We start from the raw sequence: 17,372 nt of genomic DNA, 5'->3' as shown, positions 1-17,372 counted from the left end.
TCTACCACAAGTTTCCGTGGAGCAATGACTTAACTTTTTTTCTTCTAATGGATTTACTACGAATGATCTCTGCGACCTTTTAATGTTGAGCTTTCAAAAATTGTTATGTGCTGAACAAATGGTGTTTAGATAATTAATATCCACCCACGCTTCTCTGCACGAAGCCAGCTTCAGTTGGAACTCGTCTTGGCTCACCAAAGTACGAAAATGAGAACTTTACGACTCTTCTCTGGTGGCTACAAAAGTTAGAGCCAACTGTACCTATTGACAAACATCATAACGAAAAAAACATTTACATTCATCTTTTGTATTTGGAGCTCTTCTATTTTTTCGGTAATTTCGGTTAAAACTATTGGATATAGGTTCCGCCAATTATATAAAAAACGGATTTTTCTTGTTAGCCATTGAGTAACAAGAAGAAAACAGTGTTTTGCGCAAATGGCGGATCCTACAGTGAAGCGCCAAAGAAACTGGTATAGGTATGCGTATTCAAATACAGAGATCTTTAAACAGACAGAATACGGCGCTGTCGTCAGCAACGCCTCCATAAGAGAACAAGTGTTGTTCGATCAGTTACTGCGTCTACAATGGCAGATTATCAAGATTGAAGTAGGTTTGAACGAGGTGTCAGTCAGCGCGCGACCGATGGGACACAGCATCTCCGAGGTAGCGATGAAGTGGGAATTTCACGAGCGTACCGTGAATATCACGAGTTAGGTAAAACATCAAATCTCCGACATCGCTGCAGCAGGAAAAAGATCCTCCAAGAACGGGACCAACGAAGACTGAAGTGCAACTCTTCCGCAAATTGCTGCAGATTTGAATGCTGGGCCATCAACAAGTGTCAGCGTGAGAACCATTCAATGAAACATCATCGATATGGGCTTTCGGAACCGAAGCCCACTCGTGTACCCTGGATGACTGCACGGCAAAAAGCTTTATGCCTCGCTTGGGCCCTGTTAATAACTGGAAACATGTTGCCTGGTCGAACGAGTCTCGTTTCAAATTGTGTCAAACGTATGGACGTCTGTAGGTATGGAGACAACCTCATGAATCCATGGACCCTGCATGTCGGCAGAGGACTGTTCGAGCTGGCGGAGGCTCTGTAATGGTGTTGGGCGTGTGCAGTTGTAGTGATATGGGACCCCTGATACGTCTAGATACGACTGACACGTGACACGTATGTACCATCCTATCTGACCACCTGCATCCATTCACAATGCGACACCCCACACGTCCAGAATTCCTACGCAGTGGCTCCAGGAACACACTTTTGAGTTTAAATACTTCCTCTTGCCACCAAACTCCCCAGATGTGAACATTATTGAGGATACCTGGGATGCCTTGCCACATGCTGTTCAAAAAAGATCTCAACCCCTTCATGCTCGTGTGGATTTATGGACAGCCCTGGAGGATCCATGCTGTCAATTCCCTCCAACACTACTTCAGACATTAGTCTAGTCCATACCACGTCCTGTTGCTGCACTTCTGCGTGCTCGCAGGAACCTTACACCATACTAGGCAGGTGAACCAGTTTCTTTGGCTCTTCAGTGTATATCTAATCAGAAGATTTGCAACTTTATGTGCTGGCATAAAGGAATGCAACTGAAAATGAGGGGAAACTATTGGGGTTAGCGGCCTATTGTGGTTAGGCAAGTCATGCCTAATGAAAACTTGTCCCACGCCTGTACTTGAGCTCAGACTTCTTCGTTTTCGTCAGCAGTCGCATTAACACTTGCGTTACCTCTGAAATCTTTTGCTCCGAGATAATGATTGCATTGCAGGTTCAGCATTTCAAACGGTTATCACTGATATTTGTTATTTATTTTATATACTGAAAGGTTTCTGTTTGATTCCTTTCATGTTAATTTTTTTAAACTGTTGCCATTTACGGCATACATTCCACTTCTAAATTTACTGTGGTGTTTCTGACTGTCTGGGAGGAGACTGAGCAGTGGAACGTGTTACTTTTACACATAATCAAGAACGATCTCTCACAGTACTACACTTTAGGTTGGTTTGTGGGGGTTAAAGGGACCAGACTACTTAGGTCATCGGTCCCTTGTTCCACGACCATAATAATACACGAAGAAAAGTCCAACAAGCAATAAACACATAACGGAGACGACAAGGGACGACACAGTACAAGAAAGACATAGACGAAGACCAGAGAAAAGAGATTAAAAGACACACAGAGTGCGACGGTCATTGGCCGACCACGAAAATAAAACTGGAAAGGCCAACAACCAAGGGACACATTAAAACGCCACAAACTAAAACCCCAGGCCAAAAGCCACAGTCGACACTAAAAAAAATAAAAAGGGACTCTCATATTGAATGATAAAAACCCCCTGCTCGAATAAAACGGAGAACTAAGTCAGCCATAGTAGAGTCATCGGTTAAAAGAGCAGGGAGTGTATCAGGCAGCGCGAACGTCTGCCTGAGGGCAGTTAAAAGTGGGCAGTCTAGTAAGACGTGTACCACGGTCAGGGCCAATCCGCAGCGACAGAGAGGCGGGTCGTCACGGCACAAGAGATACGCGTGCGTGAGCCGGGTATGTCCTATGCGGAGCCGGCAGAGGACGACAGCGTCCTTGCGAGACCCCCGCATGGAGGAGCGCCACACACTGGTTGTCTCCTTGACTGCCCGAAGTTTGTTGGGAGAGGGCAGGGTGCGCCACTCATCACGCCAAGCAGCAAGGACCTTCTGCCGCAATACGGATCGGACGTCACTCTCTAAAAGACCGATCTCCATGGCCGGGGAACTGACCGCCTGTTTCGCCAGTTCGTCAACCCGCTCGTTACCCGGGATGCCGACGTGACCCGGGGACCAAACAAAGGTGACAGAGCGGCCGCAACGGACGAGAGTATGGAGGGACTCCTGGATGGCCATCACCAGACGGGAACGAGGGAAACACTGGTCAAGAGCTCGTAAACCGCTCAGGGAGTCACTACAGATGACAAAGGACTCACCTGAGCGGGAGCGGAGAAACTCTAGGGCACGATAGATGGCAACCAACTCGGCAGTGTATACACTGGAGCCAGCTGCCAATGACCGTTGCTCACAATAATCCCGTAGAGTGAGAGCGTAACCAGTGTGACCAGAGACCACCGAACCGTCGGTGTAGGCCACCGCCGCGTTCGGAAACTCGGCCAGGATGGAAAGAAAGCGGCGGCGGAGGGCCTCCGGAGGCACTGAGACCTTCGGACCCTGTGCCAAGTCGAGCCGAAGGCGGCAGAGGAAAAAAGTCAAGGCCACGGAGAAGGTCCCGGAGGCGAACCGCAATGGGACACCCTGACCGGGGCCGCCTGTCTGGAACATGGACGATCGAGCGCGGGAACAGGAGACGGTAGTTTGGATGCCCTGGCATGCTATAAACGTGCGCGGCATAGGCGGCCAGAAGGCGGTCACGCCGGAACCGCAATGGAGGGACACCAGCCTCCACAAGTATGCTGTCGACGGGGCTTGTCCGGAACGCTCCCGTGGCGAGGCAGATCCCGCAGTGGTGTATGGGATCCAGCAATCGCAATGCTGAAGGCGAGGCAGAACCGTACGCCACACACCCATAATCAAGGCGGGACTGGATCAGCGCTTGATATAGGTGGAGGAGGGTGGACCGGTCGGCACCCCACCTGGTGTGGCTTAAGTAACGGAGAGCGTTTAAGTGCCGCCAGCATGTTTGCTTCAGCTGCCTAATATGGGGCAGCCAAGTCAACCGGGTATCGAACACCAGTCCCAAGAACCGATGCGTCGCGACCACAGCAAGAGGTTCACCGTCAAGGTAAAGGCGCGGCTCAGGGTGAACCGTGCGACGCCGGCAGAAATGCATAACGCAGGTCTTCGCGGCCGAAAACTGGAAGCCGTGCGCTACAGCCCATGACTGCGCCTTGCGGATGGCACCTTGCAGCTGCCGTTCAGCAGCGGCGATGCCACTGGAGCTGTAATATAGGCAGAAGTCGTCCGCATATAAAGAAGCCGCGACGGACGACCCCACCGCCTCAACGAGCCCATTGATGGCAATTAAAAACAGGGACACACTGAGGACAGACCCCTGTGGGACCCCGTTCTCCTGGACCCGGGAGGAACTATGCGACGCAGCTACTTGCACGCGGAAGGAACGATACGAAAGAAAATTCTGAATAAAAATCGGGAGCGGGCCCCTAAGGCCCCACCCATGAAGTGTGGCCAGGATGTGATGGCGCCAAGTCGTATCGTATGCCTTCCGCATGTCGAAGAAGACGGCAACCAGACGTTGGCGGCGCGCAAAGGCTGTACGGATGGCAGACTCCAGGGAGACCAGATTATCGACGGCAGAGCGGCCTTTACGGAACCCACCCTGAGACGGAGCCAGAAGGCCCCGAGACTCGAGGAGCCAACTCAACCTCCGGCTCACCATACGTTCCAGCAACTTGCAAGGAACGTTGGTGAGGCTTATGGGGCGATAGCTGTCCACCTCCAGCGGGTTCTTGCCAGGTTTCAATACGGGGAGGACTATGCTTTCCCGCCATTGAGACGGGAAAACACCCTCGACCCAGACGCGATTGAAAAGATCTAGGAGGCGTCGCTGGCAAGGCTCTGGGAGGTGTTTCAGCATCTGGCTGTGAATGCGGTCTGGTCCAGGAGCCGTATCAGGGCAAGCAGAAAGTGCGCTCTGGAATTCCCATTCGCTGAAAGGAGCATTGTACGACTCCGCGTGGCGCGTGTGAAAGGAAAGCCTCCGACTTTCCAACCGCTCTTTCCGGGAGCGGAAGGCCAACGGGTAGTTCGTTGACGCGGAACACTGAGCAAAATGCTCTGCTAACCGGTCCGCAATCGTGTCGGAGTCGGTGCACACTGTTCCATTCAGCGAAAGCCCAGGGACAGAGACAGGTGGCCGATAGCCTTGGAGTCGCCGAATCTTGGCCCAAACCTGCGATGCAGAGGTACGGACGCCAATGGTGGAAACATAACGTTCCCAGCACTCCTGCTTCCGTTGGCGAATAAGGCGTCGGGCTCGGGCGCGGAACTGTTTAAAAGCAATGAGGGTCTCCAAGGACGGGTGCCGCTTATGGCGCTGAAGAGCCCGCCGGCGATCTCGAATCGCCTCTGCGATCTCGGGCGGCCACCACGGCACAGTCCTCCGCCGAGGTGACCCGGATGTACAGGGAATCGCAGATGCCGCCGCAGAAACGATGCTGGTGGTGACCGACTGAACCACCGCATCAATCGGATCAGTGGAAGGAGGTGCGATCACTGCGACAGATGTAAATAAGTCCCAATCAGCCTTATTCAGAGCCCATCTGGAGGGGCGTTCAGAAGAGTGACGCTGTGGCAGTGACAGAAAGATGGGGAAATGGTCACTACCACATAAGTCGTCATGGACCCTCCAGTGGATGGATGGTGAAAGTCCGGGGCTGCAAATAGAAAGGTCAATGGCCGAAAACGAGCCATGGACCGCACTAAAGTGGGTCGCCTCTCCCGTGTTTAAAAGGCAGAGGTCAAGCTGTGACAGAAGAGTCTCGACATCTCTGCCCCGGCCAGTAATCGCGGCGCTACCCCACAAGGGGTTATGGGCGTTAAAGTCGCCCAGCAACACAAAGGGAGGCGGCAGTTGTCCTATCAATGCAGCCAACACATGACGAGAGACATCACCATCCGGCGGAAGGTACAAACTGCAGACAGTAATAGGCTGAGGCGTCCACATCCTTACAGCGACAGCCTCTAAGGGTGTATGAAGAGGCACACACTCGCTGTAGATAGAGTTAAGGACGTAGACGCAGACTCCACCAGACACCCTCTCATAAGCTGCCCGGTTCTTATAATAACCCCGATACCCTCGTAGGGCAGGGGTCCGCATTGCCGGAAACCACGTTTCCTGGAGGGCAATGCAGAAGAAAGGGTGACTGCTGACGAGTTGGCGGAGCTCAGCAAGGTGGTGGAAAAAACCGCTGCAGTTCCACTGGAGAATCACTTTGTCCATGGGCGAAATAGGCGTGAAGGGACCGAGGAGGCAGATCACGTCACTGGGTCACCTGCTGTCACCGATCGAGGACCAGTACAATGGGCGTCCTTGGCGTCTGAGGGTATGGCGAGATCCAGGTCCTCAGCGGACGCCAGGATCTCCACCTCAGCCTCAGACGCAGAGCCTGTATGGAGCGGTGGGGTGGATGCCACCGCGCGTTCCTTGGCCTTAGAGGCCTTCTTCTTCTTCGTCTTCTCTCTCTGCTCCTTGGGCTTTACTGGCTGGGAGGGCTCCATCGAGTCAGTCTCCGGGACGGAGGAGGAGCGGGAAGCCCTGCGACCAGCCGCTGGCCTGCTTTTCAGCCATTGGCTGACGTCACCCTTCCCAGAGGTGGAAACCTGGGAAGGGAGGGACCCGAGGGATCCCTTGCGAGAGAGAGTCGCCGAAGAAGTCGGACGCTTCTCTGGCTTAGAGTTGGGGACTTGTGTCCCCGATGGTTGGGGGGTCGTTGCTCCTGAGGTAGGTGGTGCAGGAGCAACAGATGGGGAAGTGCCCCCCACCATCAAGGGGGCAGGTGTAGTATTCCGGCTCAGAGTGTTCAGTGGAATCGGTGCAGCAGATGACAAAACTACTGTTTTGGCAGCGGTGGCATAGGAGCTGGTCAGAGCCACAGGATGTAGCCTCTCTTATTTCCGCTTAGCCTCAGTATAGGTCATGCGGTCCAGGGCCTTATATTCCATGATCCTTCGTTCTTTCAGTAGAACCTTGCAGTCCGGCGAGCAAGGGGAATGGTGTTCGCCGCAGTTCACACAGATGGGAGGCGGCGCACATGCAGTATTAGGATGTGAAGGGCGTCCACAATCTCTGCATGTCATGCTGGAAGTACACCGAGATGACATGTGGCCGAACTTCCAGCATTTGAAACACCTCATCGGGGGAGGGATATAGGGCTTCACATCACACCGGTAGACCATCACCTTGACCTTTTCGGGTAGGACGTCACCCTCGAAGGCCAAGATGAAGGCACCGGTGGCTACCTGATTATCCCTCGGACCCCGATGGACGCGCCGGACGAAGTGAACACCCCGCCGTTCTAAATTGGCGCGTAGCTCGTCGTCTGACTGCAAGAGTAGGTCCCTATGGAATATAATGCCCTGGACCATGTTGAGACTCTTATGGGGTGTGATCGTGACGGAAACATCCCCCAACTTGTCACAAGCGAGTAACCGCCGTGACTGTGCAGAGGATGCCGTTTTGATCAATACTGCCCCAGAGCGCATTTTGGACAAGCCCTCCACCTCCCCAAACTTGTCCTCCAAGTGCTCGACAAAAAACTGAGGCTTGTTCGCCATAAACGATTCCCCATCGACTCGTGTACAGACTAAATAGCGAGGTGAATAAGGTTCGCTGCCAACCGTAGACTTTCGTTCCTCCCATGGTGTGGCCAGGGAGGGGAACGATTGTGGATTATATGCCTGAGCGTTGTATTGAGGTCGAGAACGCTTAGAGACTGCTGGCGGCTGGCCGCCAGCAAGAGATGATGTACCACGCTTCATCGCGGGTCATCCGCCCTGATGCCACCTACTCCGACCAAGGGCCCTCCCCACGGGCGCCACCCAGCCTCAGCAACGACCACCTGGCGGGATGGCCATTGCCGGAAGTCCCGATGCCCCAAGGAGACAGGCATCTACTCCTTGGCATACGCGGGGAGTTAACGGCGCAGGCATCAGTAGAGCGATCCCTGTGTTGTCAGGGGGCTACAACCGACAGGGTACATGGCGGCCCCACCACAACGGACTGGCTACCGTGCTGGATTTCAGGTGAAATGTAGCCCATGATCGTCATTGGCGCATAAAGCGACACAGCAGAGCAGACTGCAAAAACCGCACCCAAGAACAAAGCCACGCCCTAGAGATGGTGAGTGGGCGGGACAGCTATGCGACGACGACCAACCAAGCTAGAGATGGTAATGAGCGATGGACACATTGCACCTTGTAAGGCGTCCTTCCCCAATCAGCTCGCTCTTCGGAAGAATTTAGAAGATGGAGGTCAAACCCGGTAGGGGACCATCACATAAGGCCGAAACGTTTGAGACTCCTTTTAGTCGCCTCTTACGACAGGCAGGAATACCGTGGGCCTATTCTTACCCCCGAACCCACAGACTACACTTTAAAACACAGTTAATATGTAATTCATGTCACACAGTCTCATACGGAAGCTGCATCCGCTTTCTTTTATATACTGTACATGATAAGATACTGTCATCCCCCTTCCCTTCTGTGTGAGAGGATGAATGAGCAAATGTATTTCTAGTTGCATGCTTGATGGTAGCAGACGCCTGTCTGCTAGAGAACAGTAGGACCAACGTCGGAACAGGTAGCTACGCTTTCTAAAAGCAGAGAGGTTTCTATTCTTAATATGGTCCTGTCCGTCCCTCGTCATGTTGGTATAGGAAGCTGCCTCTCTGGTCACTTCCGTTTGTATCTGTGAGCACCCTCGGTAGGGGCCCAGGTCAGTCTGTCCGCGGCTAGCGTCTGAAGTGGTAAGATCTCCAACTAAGCGCGTGTCTGCCAAGTCTGTAGGACAATGGATTTCTTAAGTTCAGCCTAACTGAAAATGTAATCACCTTTATTTCAGGTTTAGATCTAAAATATCTAATGTTACCTTAAATTGCAACGCAGTGTAATTCGAGTGTGCAGTTCAGAATATCTTCCAGTAGTTTCTTTGTCACTACTTTGTGAGTAAAGTGGAACCACGTGTGGATGATCCGTAACTCTAAAATCATCAATCTTAAATGCGAATGTGCGTAGGATTATAACGTCTCGTCTTGGCAATATTTTTCAATATAGCAACTTTTCTTTATGTTCAACCCACGTGGGGTGTACTTTGTGAGACCAGTACCACGTGCTTATACAATTGTTTGACCCATCAAGTTAATAGTAAGACGATAGTAACCAGTTCGAGTTTTTTTTGTAAATTGCTTTTCGATCTAATTTATTTTAATTATCAAAATTATTGTGGAGTTACACTCTTTGTGTAAACCAATTTGACCACGTGAAGCATGTGGTGTAATCATCAAAGTAGCCCTCAGCTATTCTTTTCGGGAAGATTTCACAGAGTTAGTATGAATGTAGTATACCAGCGTATGGTAATTTCATGACGGACAGGATTGCGCTACGAACGTGAAAATTCCATCGATTGGTTGTTTCATATGTTTCAACGTTCTTCGTGTGTTATTTTATGAATGCAGTGTTGTATGCAGTCTCCCAATCTTGGCTCCATATTTGATGTGTTTCGTAAGATTACAAACTCACATTTCCGAAATCCTAAATAAGGCACCAGTTTAGTTATGAATCAAGTTTAATATACTGAAATTTTAACGGAACAATGATCAATGTTAAAATAAATGTCCAAATATAAACTGATTTCTTTTTATTTAAATTCTCTTTTTATATATACACACCAGTTATCTTAAGATGGCTACTAAAAGATTATAATTGATGTTAGTCTGGTTGGGAATTTGGTAAGCTAGACTGGATAACTGGTGAAACAGTTGCTCAGTAATGCAAGGTTAACTTCCCCAGATAGCTCACTGCGTTTAACCCGCTTTTATTGTCTTTAATATCAGCACCGCTTTCAGAACAAATTTGTGCATCAACATTACAATACACTACTAGCCATCAAAATTTCACCACCATAAAGGCGATATTAAAGAACTACGCCAAATTTGTATTAAGTGTAAAACGTTCCTGAATACGAAAGTGATTAGCATTTCACTGTATACACTCAAACTAGGTAGGAGTAACACCATCTGCATTCTGCACATAAGGTAAGATTACGCAACTGGTTTCTGATTCAAAAACATTTCAATGTTGATGGTTTGTAGGATGTTCGTTTTAAGCCTCGTGTAAGAAGGAAAACCCTCTACAAGCGCGTTTCCGAGTTCCATAGCGGCATGATCTTGACGTGTTCAGACTGCAGTTCATCGTTACACTATACTGCTGCTCGCGATGGTTGGGATTCCACGACTGTCGTGCGAATATAAGGTCAGGCCGGCATGGAAAACAAGCGGTCTTGCGTTATACTGTTGAAAGGTAACGCCAGTGAGGCCTCAAACATAGGGCACAGCCATCAGCCGTAGCACATGAGAAATATAATGGCTGTTGTCCAAATTAGCAGCTATACGAACCAGAGGTGATCGCGGTGTGTCCACAATTGCAGCACGTGCTTGGGTCCGTATGACGATGAAGGCAATTTCTCATCGTTCTTCTCGGGGGCGTTCACACACGGATACGTCCATCATGATGTATGATGAACTGGGAATCGTCTAAGGAAACTACGTGGTGCCACTCGCCGTGCTACCAGTCCGTGCGCCATACTCTAGGCCCTACGCGACTAGCGCAAAGGGCAGACGTTGTCCACTGGACCGTGCAGGATTGCACAGCGAGTCAAGACGTGCCATGAAATGGGTTTGTTTGCAGGAAAACAAATATCCACACAAAAAGCGCAACGACGTCTGAAGCACTACGGACTGTTAGAACGGCGATGTGTCACCACGTCGTTTCTTTACACGAGTCCTAATTCGCCATACATCAAGATGGACATGTCCGTGTGCGGACACCTCGAGAAGAACGATAAGAAATTGCCTTCGCCGTCGTCATAGGGGACCAAGCACGTGTCGCCATTGTGAACACACCACTACCACCTCTGGCTCATGTAGCTGGTAATTTGGACAGCAGACATTCATTTCTAATGTGTTAAGGGTGATGGCTGTGCCCTTTGAGGTCTCACTGACGTTATCTTTCAACAAGATAAAGCAAGAGCGCTTGCTTCCCATCCCGTCCTGGCCTGCCTCCATACAAAGAATGACCAACTGTTACCCTGGCTGCCACATTCTTCAGATATATCATCCGCTGGAACATCTGGTCATGGGTTGCCAAGAGACTGCCATACCATCGCTCAACAGCCCTTACGGTTGATGATCTCTGCCAGCCTGTGTTTGCGTCCAACCTCAGTACGACCGACGCTCAGCCGTGTTAGAGCCATTGTTGCTGCCAGAGGTGGCAACTGTGTGCACTAAATTTCGTACCCCGTACGTCACCAAATCACCTACAAATGTAAGCACTTATTCTTACAACTGTACAGTATTCACGCATAAGGAACAATTCTTTATTAGTTAATTCTCGTGTTGCAATTTTAATGGCCAGTGCACTACATTTTGCACCGCGTACATCCCTTCTGGCAGGGTAGACTCCACCAAATCAGTTACCGTAGTGGTTCTGCTCCAACGTATCTCGTGGGAGAACCTCTGATATACACGAAATGTATTCCCATTTGCGACTAGGGACAACCGTCAACTGTATAATGGAATGATGCCAATGAAAATTTGTGCCGAACCGGGACTCGAACCCAGGTTTCTCGCTTATCGCGAGCAGTCGCCTCAGCATTAGGCTATCCGAGGACGACCACGGCCAGACCCAAACTTCTACACGAGGTCAGTTCAAGAAATTCCGGAACTTTGTCCATAAATTTTTTCTACTCTTACCTTTTATTTGTGGTGCATGGTCTCCTTCGAAACACACTCCTTTAAAACTGATACGCCGCTCCCAACGCCGTTTCCACTTCCGGAAGCAGTCTTGGTACGCCTCTTGCTAGCACGCACGAAGCGCCGTCTGCGAATTTTCTTTTATCTTGTCTATCGTTGCAAATCTTAGTCCTTTTAACGTGGTTTTCAACTTTGGAAATGAAGAAAATTCTGCAGGCGCCAGGACTGCAGAGTATGGGTGCTGAGGCAGCACAGTGATTTCGTTTTTTGTGCAATAGTCACGCACCAACAGCATGACTGTGGGTGCGTTATCGTGATGCAAGGGTCACGAATTGTCTCGCCACATTTCAGGCCGTTACCTTCTCACATTTTCTCGCAGGCGTCGCAACACGTCCCGATAGTACCATCGATTAACAGTTTGTCCCTGTGACACGAATTCGTGATGAACTAATCCTTGAAAGTAAAAGAAAACTATCCGCATGCCTTTGACACTTGACTTGACCTAATGAGCTTTTTTTGGTCTGGGGAAACCTTTCCCGACCAATTATGAAGACCGAACCTTGGTCTCAATATAATAACCGTAGACCACCGTCTTATCACCAGATATGACTCTCTTAAGGAACACCTCGTTCTCATTTGCGCGATCCAAAAGCTCTTCACGGATTGCGAGGCGAAGTTCTTTCTGGTCTTGACTCATGAGCCGTGGGACGAGCTTGGCGACAACACGATGCATTCCAAAAATGTTACGTTCTTCTGCAATCTCTCGCACAGTCAGTCATCGATTGTCACGCACAATTTCGTTGACGGTCCTGACAGAGTGTCGTCGGTAGACGGCTAAGGGCGTCCTGAACGAGGGTCAGGCCGGCCGGAGTGGCCGAGCGGTTCTAGGCGCTACAGTCTGGAACCGCACGACCGCTACGATCGCAGGTTCGAATCCTGCCTCGGACCTGGATGTATGTGATGTCCTTAGGTTAGATAGGTTTAAGTAGTTCTAAGTTCTAGGGGACTGATGACCACAGCAGTTAAGTCCCATTGTGCTCAGAGCCATTTCAACCATTTTGAACGAGGGCCATCTTGAACTTTCATCCTGCCATTTTTAAACAGTGTGAACCATTCGTAACAGTGAGCACGGCTTAAGCACTTATCGCCGTAGGCTTCCTGTGTCATTTGGTCTGTTCTGTAAAGGTTTTCTTGAGCTTCACGCGTTACTCCTCTTAAGTCTGCCCTCTCGAAATTCGCAAAGTGTGCGACAACGCTCAACTCAGTACAGCATTGAACAATAGCACACACAGAACAGCGAAACTTCCGGCAGTTACACACTAAACACAGGAGCGTGAAAGGATGCCAACCGCATTTCGCTCCAACACACCATTGACGCCAAATTACGAATGTCCCGGAATTTTTTGAACAGGCCACGTATGTCGTCAACCATGTGTCTGAAACTTGAACTCTTACATCCATTACGTATATTCTCGTATAGGGGAGACATTTTAATTGAAAGTCGCATGTCCGGTTTTGGCCTGTGTTGTTCATAAGTACGATGCATGCATGTCTGAAGGAACTCGACCGCGCGGGATTGGCCGAGCGGTCTATAGCGCTGCAGTCATGGACCTTGCGGCTGATCCCGGCGGAGGTTCGATTCCTCCCTCGGACATTGTGTGTGTGTGTGTGTGTGTGTGTGTGTGTGTGTGTGTGTGTGTGTGTGTGTGTGTCCTCAAGGTAATTTAAGTAGTGCGTAAGCTTAGGGACTGATGACCTTAGCAGTTAAGTCCCGTAAGATTTCACACACTTTTGAACAGTTTTTTTTTTTTTTTTAAGGAACTCTGCATCGTACTTCTGAACAACACAGGCACTGCAATATCTTATAATCTCTGGCATGGTTCAGAAATTATGAAACATCAGTGACAAAAGTTGAAGTCGGGCCTGTGTGCGTTCTCATAGAGGTCAAAGGGTAAGTCGACTTCTCGCGAAATGCGGGAAACCTGGGTTAGATCACAAGTCTGACAAGTTTTCACTTGTCAGGACATGTTTCATGTCACTGTATCTTCACCGATTTCGTTCCCATTGCCTCCGTGTCACGTCACTGAAATTAATTCAGTCGAATGATAGTGAATCCGCATGTACTCTCTACCGCACAAGTTGAGGTTTATTGCGTGGTACTATCGTTGACGTAAATCTAAAAGCGCACACAGACAGCAACCAGAGGACTGGTTAGAGGTTCCTCTGCAATAGACACTTTCACCTACAGTCTCTCACGATGATGTAGTAAACTAGGAAGAACGAGTAGTAAACTAAGAAGAACGAGTCGCAAAAATACGCATATGCTGAAGAAACTTTACTGATAAAACAAACTGCGTCATACTGCACTGATAATACACCAGATTTGCTTTCCGAATAGTAATCCGGGCCATAGCAGATAACTCAGTTTACACTCTTGGCAGAGCGTATTCTTTTGCCACACTAAACACAACTTCCTATGGGATGCAGTAGCCCATACACAGGAGTTTTGGTTGTTGTGAATAACACTGCAGCTGCCGCAGAAACTTTTCACTCCAATTGTCACCGTATTTTTCTTAAGCGAGCTGAATTTTCTAGTCCTGGGAGATTCCGCTGTTGCTACCGCCTAAGGCACAGTATGAAGCTTTAGTTAGCAATCTAGACTATTAGGGGAAAACAATGTTTCCGATCCAACGGGAATTTTGCTCTGTGCAGTGGAAGGTGCCATGACCAGAACAAGTCGTCGGTCATCCCTAATGCAGATGTCCCCTTTTTCTCACCAACTCCGTGGTTAAGTTCAGTAATCAGCAACACGTCATTACTAACAAATAAACATAGACTTGGGAGATTTCGGGAAAGTGTTTGGCCGTTACAGCAACTTGATTTCGCTGACAGTTTGAGAATGTTCGCTGAATATTTCAGCCAGCGTCATACAGGTATCATATTTTCGAGGGGAAACGGAGTCCGTTGTAAATAATGTTTCTCAATTTCTCTTATGAACGCATGGTCGTGTATGCGTAGAAGGAATACCAGGGTTTAACGTCTTGTCTAGGAGGAGGGTGGTCAACACATAGAACAAGGTAGAACGCGGGCAGGAACCATCCAGATATTTGCCTCAGACAATTTGGGAAACCACAAAAAAACTTGACAGTGATTTGAGCCTCGCTTGTCCTGAATGTCAATATGTGACAATGTTCGCTCGTAGGCACTGTGTAGTTATGACGTATGGAGAGGCTACGGCCGCAAATTAACTGTTTTGGTATTAGTGGAATAAACAAGGGGATAAATGTTCCAATTTTTCGCGTCTGTTGGGTGAAAGAACAACAGTAATTTACAATGACTATGGTAATTACTATATTTTTAACGAACTAACAAATGTAATAATGCTCAGTGCTACGAAACTGATGAAATTGCATTCACGTCTCACATACCACATTCAATGTAATCATCTGTAGATGGTCCGTTTCCAGTTTATTACTCTATAAAACACATTAACATGAGAAGTTGTCAGAACATTCGCTAGCTGAGCGAGCAAGAACACTTGGTTGTCAGTTTCCAGCTTTTGAGGAATGCAAGGGACATAGCTCTGTTCAGTTCATCCTTCGGATCGAATACGATAGTTTTTAGGTGGTTAGTTGCAGGTGACATTTCCAGTCACTTTAAATCAATCTCTCTCCTCTCTCTCTCTCGCTCTCTCTCTCTCTCTCTCTCTCTCTCTCTCTCTCTCTCTCTCTCTCTCTCTCAGCCGTGAGTTACCGACAACAGCCCTTTGTGAAACAATGGCTGTGGAAAAGCAACACCGATTGCTCGACCAGAAGGATACTTCCTTACTTCTGGGTCAGAGTTCTCCCTTATTGTCTCTTTTTTGTAGAGGTTTAGTGACCTAACTGCAGACTGAATGCTTGTCAATTTTGAAGTGGTCCATTTAAAGGCTTATTTCTGCCGTTTTTAAGGATTCAGCGTTAGCAGCAATAGTTCCCGAATTTTACCCATGGGCATCCACTTAAAAAAATATTCCTTGTGCAACGAGATTTGTGTGTGTGTGTTTCTTACTAATTTTACTTCTTGTGGTTGTCTGAAATCTACAACTGACATTTAACAACACCTACCAGTTACCTTATGTATTAACGACTCATCTGCGAATTATGCTTTTGTCAACAGCACAGCTCCCAGCAATTTCATGACTGTAAATCAACCAGTTAGCAGCGAGCCATTCAGTCTAAATAGTAAAATTCTGAAGCTCAATACTTGGCTCACCCCATTTTCATAAACATTTTACACATTTTCACATTCATTTCCATGTAACTTAGCGCTACAGAAACAGGAACACACTATTCCTCCCATAAAGTAGGATCGTTTGTAATGACACAGATAAAGTACTTTTTCCTTTTATCACAAAATAAAAGCGTCAAAATCTGGACTGCAATAGCAATAAAACATCTGAAGTTACCACAGTAAGATAGCGGGTGCTTTCTCACTTACGTAGCACGACTTTGACGTCTGCACCTTTTTTTGTACGTACTGTAGAAAAAAATTTAAGCGTCCATATAAAAACCATCTACGGAACTTTGCAACAAGATGATTCGCAGAACACATCTAGCTTCTAGTTCTGAGGGAAAGAAATTTTATTGCACGAAACACACAGCTACGAGGTTTAATTTATCACATTTTACACAATAAGCACCCTATATTCTGAGATGATCCCTGGATAAACTCCACAATGACCTACTTGCATTTGTTGTCATTTAAACTCATCTGACTTGTTTTTTTAGCATATTACAATTTAATGAACTAGATGGCATATAGAATGTATTCATTAATATACTTGTGTGTTTAAATTATATACAGCAGCAGTGGGATGTATTTCACTCAGGAAGAATCTCTGATCTGTTTTGAGTATTACTCACAAATACAAATTATTTTAGATAACGCAGTGTAAAACACAACCACTCATTTGTTATGTCGATTCTGATACACAGTTTTAAACTCGCTAGTAACCGGTGTCTGCTATGTATGCAATGCGTTTAATTACATGACAGCTTTTTGGCATTTTTTCATAACGTAGCTAGTAAATTATTTTAAACAACAAAACTATTAGGTTAACTAACAGCTTTTGTCAAGTACGTAAAAAAAATAAAACTGAGCAGTGAAACTAAGCACACACAACTGCAGTGAACGTATCTGTTAGCAATGACACTGATAAGAACTGTAGCGAACTTTACGTGAAGTTATTTTTGCAGTACTTGCCTGCTGAGAGCATCAGTGACAGTAGCTTCCATCGTCTGCTAGCTGCCTCCACAGGACGGCCGATGACAAAGCATATGTTTTCCACACGTCAGAGTACGCAGCACAAAGGACTGCAATCTTTTCATTCACTGTCACCAATTCAAAGGTACGACGTGCAGCTACAAACATGTGATATTGCGCCCTTGCACACTCTCTTATTTCTCGCGCATGTCCCTTCGCCGCCGCTGTCGATACATCGGCGTTGCCAGACCTACACGTGCAACGCTCGCCGGACCAGTTAACAGTGGGCTCTCGTCGCGCGCAAAATACGAACACGGCTTCTCCGCCAAACCTGAATGACGGAACACTGTTATAGCCCATTTACTGTTCCTACTTCCTTGAACCTGTATATGGCCAATATCCTTCAATTACTCGATAAATTCTTTTCTACTAATCGTTGCCTCTGTATCCCGAAAGATGTGAAGATTATATTCTAGGGAAATTCGTCCTTAGGAAGAAAGTTTTCAGTGCATAAATGTCTGCATCTAGAATAACATGTAGCGCTCACACACTTTCGTCTTGTACACAACTGATTGGGTTGTTAGGCCTTTTAATTACTGCATCACAATAATAATTTTCTGTAACGAAATGTAAATAGCCCAC

The 17,372-nt window shown here is 47.9% G+C and overlaps 1 protein-coding gene across 1 annotated transcript in view; it reads right to left on the bottom strand.

Moving 5' to 3' along the window:
* The window catches only part of LOC126299288 (sulfate transporter-like), a 417,662-nt gene extending 400,646 nt beyond the window's left edge, over window positions 1–17,016 (bottom strand). Inside the window, exon 1 of the mRNA XM_049991078.1 lies at window positions 16,731–17,016. Within this exon, the coding sequence (XP_049847035.1) occupies window positions 16,731–16,762 (32 nt within the window). The 5' untranslated portion in view covers window positions 16,763–17,016. The remainder of the gene's footprint in view (window positions 1–16,730) is intronic.
* Window positions 17,017–17,372: the final 356 nt, after the last annotated feature.

Source organism: Schistocerca gregaria, chromosome X (assembly GCF_023897955.1).
Source record: "Schistocerca gregaria isolate iqSchGreg1 chromosome X, iqSchGreg1.2, whole genome shotgun sequence".
Taxonomy (NCBI): Eukaryota; Metazoa; Arthropoda; class Insecta; order Orthoptera; family Acrididae; genus Schistocerca; species Schistocerca gregaria.
The sequence above is the reverse complement of the archived record's forward strand: the minus strand, read 5'-3'. Positions and strand labels throughout refer to the sequence as shown.